General features: G+C 37.5%; 1 protein-coding gene across 2 annotated transcripts in view; it reads right to left on the bottom strand.

Annotated features, from left to right (window-relative positions):
- klhl12 (kelch-like family member 12) overlaps positions 1-6,886 on the bottom strand; it is a 28,610-nt gene extending 21,724 nt beyond the window's left edge. The window contains exon 1 of one of the 2 annotated variants that reach the window (XM_050065762.1): positions 5,185-6,886. In XM_050065762.1, coding sequence (XP_049921719.1) covers positions 5,185-5,269 — 85 coding nt within the window. In that variant the 5' untranslated portion in view covers positions 5,270-6,886. The remainder of the gene's footprint in view (positions 1-5,184) is intronic. The other variant, XM_050065765.1, reaches the window with a different exon arrangement.
- Positions 6,887-7,768: the final 882 nt, after the last annotated feature.

A 7,768-nucleotide genomic window follows, 5' to 3' on the forward strand; every position in this document is an offset into this window, starting at 1 on the left:
ACAGGACCCCCAGTGACACGATTAATGTTTGCTCTTCTGCTGATACAGGCTACAAGTGGTGGTGGAGCTCAGCCATGAGAGACTTTGTATATGAAACACAAGTTTGCATATTTTATTAAGACATCACATCTTAAAGTCTGACAGTGTCTAGTGCTTTAAGTGTTGACAGCAGTAATAATTTTCCTGCACACTTGCTTGCAACACTGTGTAGGTCTACGTATGACCTCAGGCCAGCTACTTTGCATCATATACATTTATCTGTGGGTTTCCATCTATTACACAACCAGTGAAATTAGAGTGTGCTGACAGACGGTTTGGTGGCATGTGTGGATTCCAATGAGTTAACAGCTTAATCACAGTGCGTTGCGACATCGGCTGATGAGCACACCTGGGGGTTTGCAGTGAAGTATCCAGACTTCTTTCCTTCCCTTCGTCTTCTTCTGACGACCGTTTATGATTTGACTCAGATGATATTTGTGAAAATATGTTTATCTCTGCGGACAACAGTTTTATTGTAGGCAAATTAACAGTTAGAGTAATTAACGGTTTAGGACACCTGTACAGCGGAGTGATACATAGTTCTCCACACTCATGGATGCCTCCTATCCAATCAAATGCCTCGGTTGGAACTAACTGTTGAATAAATGTTAATAAGTCATTACTAAAGGGCTTTATTGATTAACTCTGGAGTTGTAAGTGTTAATAAGGTCTTCATAAATAGATTTTGGTCCATTGTCTGCAGCTTTTGTAGACATACATGACTAAACAGTTTAACCAGTCAACAAAAAATTATATTTTATTAATGTTTTTTTTAATGATCTGTGAAACATTAGTAAATATTTATTAAGAAAATAAATCCAGCATTAGTAACAACTTATAAACCCTTAAAGGTGGTCAAATAGCCCAGTGATGTCAGCAGTCTTCAAATCTGAGCGTCAGGCATTAGTACTCACTTTACACTGAGGAAACTGTATTAAAATCATGAATACTCAGCAGTGGAAAGTAACTCCTCAAGTACTCTACATAGATACATGTTTGAGGTACTTGTTACTTTACTTGAGTACCGTAAAGCCTATTCCCCATTAAAAGCTCAGTCCCTTTTACCAGCCCAGTGTGGCTACACATTTTGACAAATAAACACCTGTCTCAATTAGACGCCTGTCTGGCTGCCAAGCAGTTTTTTCTTTAAAAGAAGTTCCTCAGATGTGTAAAAGTGGGCTGTTTGCTTCCTCAAATTATGTGTCCATTCCTCAATTACACTGTAAGTTATTCATATTCCTTTAGTCTGTAAGGGTCCTCAGATCAAAAGAAGCAAACGGGTTTTTCATAAAAATTAATCAAAGTTGTGTTGGATGCACTGATGGAGCTAGATCAAATGAACGATTAATAATTGATATATTATTTGAAACCTAATTTTTATACAAATAATATTCACACTGGTTTAGATGAGCAATTTGATTATATTTCCTGATCTTTGCTGAGCAACAGTTTTGCATGAAAGGAATTAAAAGCCTGTCCCAAATATAGGCCTGTTGAGTTAAGTGATTTAGGCAAATAATAGCCCAGCTTTTAATTGACATTGTACAGTTTTATTTTACAGTATTTCCAATTGATGTTACCTGTACTCCACTTTACTTTAGAAAACCATTATTGTACGTTTTACTCCACTACATTTATTTAACAACTTTATTAATACAAAATAGAATATCAACTGATAAATTATAATGTATTATTATAGATTAAGCTGCCCAGCAGTATATAAAGGTAGTTGAAATTAGCCTCACATTTACCAGCTGCACCATTAAAGTATTTATTAGTGCATCACTGATTATAATCCATTAGTGTAATGTCTATGATTATAAAATAGGCCATTCTGCACAATCGGTACTTTTATTATTGGTACTTTCTGTATATTTTGATGCCAATACTTTTGTACTTTTATTCAATAAGATTTAGAATGCATTTTTTTTTTTTAGTAATAGGGTATTTTTACACTGTAATGTTGCTGTTTTTACTTCAGTAAAGACCTGAGTACTTCTTCCATGCTGTGAGTACTGATGATTCTGTTTCAAGAGGGTCTGGGTGACATGATTGAAAACTACCACCAGGTGGCGCTGTTAGATTGTAAAACTGGCTGGTTCCTGGCTGCTGCTCTCTGAGAATAAGGAGGTTTGGCTTTCATTGCAGCCCACTCTTTCCTGTTTTGTTGACCTGGGTTTGCTCATCAATTACTTTTAATTGCTCGTTTACTTTTCTTTACAGTAAGATGGAGTCATGAGTGTTCCTCTACGGGCAGAGCCTACACTGCCTCTGAGTTTAATTGGGATTATGGTGCTGCATGCTCTGAATTTATTCAAGTTTCAATTGCTTTTTACAACAGTAGAATTTATTACAAAAGTATTTTTCATGAAAACAGTGCTATAATACTTTAAATTCGAATATCTATTCTGCCCACTGAAAACACACTCAGTTCCTTTTAAAACACATAAAACACACAAAACTTTAAGGCTGATTGAAGATTAGGTTTGTCTGAGTGTAAAAGACTACAACAATGATGGTCAGTAACTCTAAAGGAAGGAAGAACATGTCTTGAGACACATGCATTGCTTTAGTAAGCCCCACCACACTGATGTAGTACAGATGATTTGGCAACAGTCTTGGCTAGAACTTCCTGTTTGGGAAATAAGAGGCAGGCACTAGTACACGCTGTACAGGAGTGAGTAATAGCACTCCCAACCACCACACTCTGCTGACGTCAAGCGAGCAGGCAAGATGGAACACGCTGCTCTCATCTGCAGTAGGAAAACTACAATCAAGGTGTGACCAAGGACCGGAAGTCGTCTTAAAGCGACAGTTGTTCTATTGAAACTGCAGTCCGTCTGATCTGACAGTGTTGACTCACGCTGTCTATGATGAAGAGTATTGTCAGTTTGCTACTTTAATAATAATGCTGCAAATGTCTTATCTAAATATGTCATCTACCAAAGCCTACACGTATTAATGTTTGTGAATTGGATCCATGCTCTTTGATCATACTGTCAAATGTCAAACGTGCAATACGTGTTGTCCTGAAGTGCCTCCTTACTCAGCCTGTTTGTGCATAGTGCTGACTCCACAGTCACAATCGACCAAAAAGGATATCTGCCCTGCCCTGCTGACTCCTTCAGCATGTGTCCTCAGTTTAGTTATTAACCTGGAACTTCCCAATAGCTGGCCAGCCATGAGGGTGGGTGGGACGATCTTTGACTGTAAGTCTCTTTTCTAGCCTGCGGATCATTTGCGCAGGGAGCCGAACAGGCATCAGGAAATTCCTGAATGTGAGGGGAGTCAGATCTTTCCAAGTGTGACTCTGCAAAGTCTGAGTCACCCCACACACCAGCGCTGCACAATGGAAGCCTGATACAAGGAAGTGTGAGTACAGTCAGGTGTACCATGTCTCTTCATGCCCTTATCATTTCAAAACTGACAAAAGGCAGGGGAGTGAATGAGACATAGACAGCTCTCAGTATCGACCGGTGGAGGAATGTAACTCACTACATTTACTCAAGTGCTGTACTCAAGTATGACTTTGAGGTACTTGCACTATATTAAGTATTTCCAGTTGCTCCTTCACACTCTAGTATTGTACTTTTATTTATTTCATTATATTTATCTGAAGTGTATCTTTAGTTATCAGTTACTTTACAGATTCATACTTTGCATAAACAACACAAGCTTATAAAATGTGGAGCATTCAGGGGCTGCTAATGATGGACAGTGGTCCTATCTAGAGCCAGCGTTTGATTTGTTTGCTCTAGGCTGCCGTAGAAACATGGCAACCTCTGTAGACGAGGACCCACTCCCTATGTAGATATAAACGGCTCATTCTAAGGTAACAAAAGCACAAGGATTCTTATTTTCAGGTGATTATACACTAAGAAAAACATACTTATTATATTATATTGCATTTCTGCTAATATATCCCTCTAAATCCTACACACTGGACGTTTAAGTAAAGTCACCTCCATCTCATCTTGTTATAACAATGCTACTTAGGCATTAATCCATCAATTTTAACCATCTCACAGTGTGATGGTGTTTTAGTCACAGAGGCATTTCCCTGGAATACAAGTACTTTCAAGGGGTGTGGACTTGAGTCACATGACTTACACTCCAGTCAGACTTGAGTCACAAATTTGATGACTTTTGTCTTGACTTGGCAGAATCAAAAAAGACTTGCAAAACTTGGAATTAGACTTTAACACCAGTGACTCCTGACCTCATTTGGACTTCAGCCTTTTGACCTGAAAATGCTTGATATCTTCCCCCCAGCCCAAAGATTAAAAAGTATGTTATTTCTCTTTAATTTTTGAATCAGCTAACATAAATGCTATTCATTCCCAGCCAGCTGACACTTAATGCCCCACATGAGTTTGACCCAATCTGATCAGTATGCAATCCGTTCAGGTCGTAATTTACAGACAGACATGCAACGACTTCCAACAATCTTGTTTTATAAAATAAGTAAATATTAAAAAGCATTCATGAGTTTTGTAAATGCAATATATTATTACTCTGTTGTTAAAGTGGCATTATATTCGGTAAAGCCTTATGATAGTTAGGACTCAAAACTCAAAGTTTAGGACTTGACTTGGGACTTGAGTGCAAAGACTTGAGATTCACTTGTGACTTTAAAAACAATGACTTGGTCCCACCTCTGGTACTTTCACTTTTGATATCATAAGGACATTTTGCTGTACTTATGTATGATTATGACGGCTGGACTTCTACTTGTAATGGAGTATTTTTAGATTGTGTATTTTATTACATGCTTCTACATGCACTGACCTTGAATTGCCATATGCCTTGTGTGTATGTTTTCTAGAATGTTTTGGTTGCACGTTTATTGTGACTGATTGAACTGTGGTTTTATTGGTTGTACTGTTAAGCACTCTGTGTACGCGTACTATGAAGGGTGCTATATAAATAAAAGTTTACTTACTTACTTAGGGGAAGGATCTGAGCTCACCCTTTATTCATTAAACATGGCACAGTGTTCTGTGATTAATATATAACTGCTATCCCTGACCAAGCAACATGATTGTTTTTGACTGAAATGGAAAAAAACTCTGTGTTGTTGTTCTCATTAAACTGCATCCTCTCTGTCAGAGGCTGATGTCTTTGGTTACGTGTTGAGACACTCACCCGTGAGCAGTTCCTGTTCCTGTTCCTGTCCCCCTGGTTGCTGCTGTTGAGGACCAACCGTCAGACGCAGGCACTGATGTGACATATAGTACCTCGACTGTCATAGGCTGGGTTCATGCATGTAGGTCATAGCGTAAATACTTAGAGGTTGGAGCTGGTGCTTCCCCCTTTGGTGCGCTTCAAAGCTCCGCATCCTTCCTATTGTCGAACGCAGCAAGGCGATGACGTCGATGACATATGGTCCACATGTAAACAAAGTTTGGCTGACCTGCCTGCCTCAGCACGGATGTCACCACTGTGTTCCTTTGGCTTATTGTTGATGCTCTCTTCATAGCAACTGTGGAAAAAAAAAAGATACAAATTGTTGCATCGGAGTGTGAGGTTAATGCACCACAGAATCTGTGACATCAGCACACACATGCAAGTCTGCCACAGTGTGTTTGTTAAAAACAACTTCTGTGAATGAGGTGAAAGGTACAGCGTTGTGAACGTGAGGATGGTCACATAGTTAAGTTAGTGTGGGTGGAATGTTTTCATGGCTGCCACCATTGTCAACACACCCTACTTCCTGTTGAGTAATCTCTACATGTCAAAGCCCACACGACTACTACTATTATTTCAAGGTGTCTGTGATTTCATAAGCGTAGGATTAAACATTTACTGTTTATCTTTGCAGCAGCTTGTCAACAAAACAGTGTTGTTTAATTTTTACATATTCATTCTGTCATCCATGCTGTCACAAGATCAGAGCAGAAGGAACAGTCGTCCCTCAGCTTTTTCTTCCAGTCACTGGTCTAAATTTACATCTATCCTCTCTTAATACATTTCATATTTTTGCCCCTTTCAGGTGGGGTTAACTTTGTTTAAACTGAAATTAAGGCTTTAATTTAGCTGCTAAATTTTAAACTCCCTGCAGAGCTGGCTCGATTAAACTGTGTTCATCGTTCGTCACCTGATTTAATTAATACTCACAATTTACGGTAAGAGCCCTACTCATCCATTATGTTTGCACAACAAGTGGTGGTATTTCTTGAATGTGTTAGAGGACAAATTTTGACTTGCATAATATTCACAATTTCCAACTCCCACTTGTCAAAATAAAACAAGGATGTCATCTTAACTGAGCAGCATGTCAAAGTGTCTGGTAATCTAGGAAAGTTTTAGAGGAGAGTTTTGAGGAATAGTGCATTGGGCTGAACTTTCAACACAGATAGAAACTGCGACACCTCGAAATACTTGTTGGGTGTCTTCCTTTTTTATCAAGTCCTACAGTAATGACCCACATGAGGCTTTACTGAGGCCTGCTTGTGTGTGCAGAGGAGCCACAATGATAATAGTGTTAGTTAGTGTTAAATCGTATCTGTTGAGAAGTTATTCATTGACTGTGAATGATTTTCTTCATATGAGAAGACCCTGACTGACCACTATTTCTATTGAATATTGAATAGGGGAAAATGTTAACAGTTCATTATCTAATAGTGAAAATATAGTGTATCAAATGCCATCTTTTGCTCAGTAAATATACTGCTGAACTTTAGAACAAATTTGAGGTGCTTGCATTTTACTTAAGTATTTATTTATTTATCTACTCTTAAATTACCATTTTATGATACTTTATACTTCTACTCCTCTGCAGTTCAGAGAAAAATGTGATACTTTTGTGCTCAACTACAGTTACTTTACAGCTATAATCAAGGGTGTAGGTTAAATTTCAACACTGGGGGAAACACATGTGAAAGTGTTTAGAGGTTGTCAAACACTTAACTTCCCGCATTCTGGTGGAATTTTATGCACCGAATAATGCCTTTTCTGCATCAATTAATTGTATAAATGTATTTAATTTTGTCAAAATAAAAGTCCTCTGCTACTTTCATGTTGTTATTGGTGGAAACAAATACACATATTCTAAATGTGAGGGGGAAGTGTCCCCTGTGTCACCCTTCCGAAATCTACGCCTATTGCTACCGTTACTTGTTGCTTAACATACTAAAATTTCACACTGTAAAATTTGATATAGTTATTACAGTTATAAAGTTATAATTTTTGCTCAACCTCAACCAAATACAACATTAAAATGATAGGTACCTCTTAATACATCTGTAATATTAATCTAATTATACAACATATATAAAATATATGACACTCTAAAATGGGGCATTTCTACTCAGGTAAATTTTGGTGACAATATTTATGTACTTTTTAGGGGTTAAAATTAAAGTGCAGGATTTTCTATCATAACAGCTACTTTAAAGATTATTACTATTGGGTCATATTTTAACATTTTGTACATACTTTGAAAGGGTATCACAATTTATTCCCAAATGGCACTTAACCTTTTTTTAAATTGTACTTCAATTAACAACTTTCCTGTCAGATTCCAAAATTTTGTAAAAACACAGTGGTAAGTAAAATTGCATCACTTCATTTACTTAATAATTTGCATTAATTTAGTTATGATACCTCATTAAAATGTTCTGTAAGCAGTGAGGAAACACCTGTTGATGGTCACTCTACATAAAGCATCAATTAACCCTTCATACATTGTGAGAGTACTGAATTTAAGTCGTCTCATGCACATATGTGT

The sequence above is a fragment of the Epinephelus moara genome, chromosome 16 (assembly GCF_006386435.1).
Source record: "Epinephelus moara isolate mb chromosome 16, YSFRI_EMoa_1.0, whole genome shotgun sequence".
In the NCBI taxonomy this organism is placed as follows: domain Eukaryota; kingdom Metazoa; phylum Chordata; class Actinopteri; order Perciformes; family Serranidae; genus Epinephelus; species Epinephelus moara.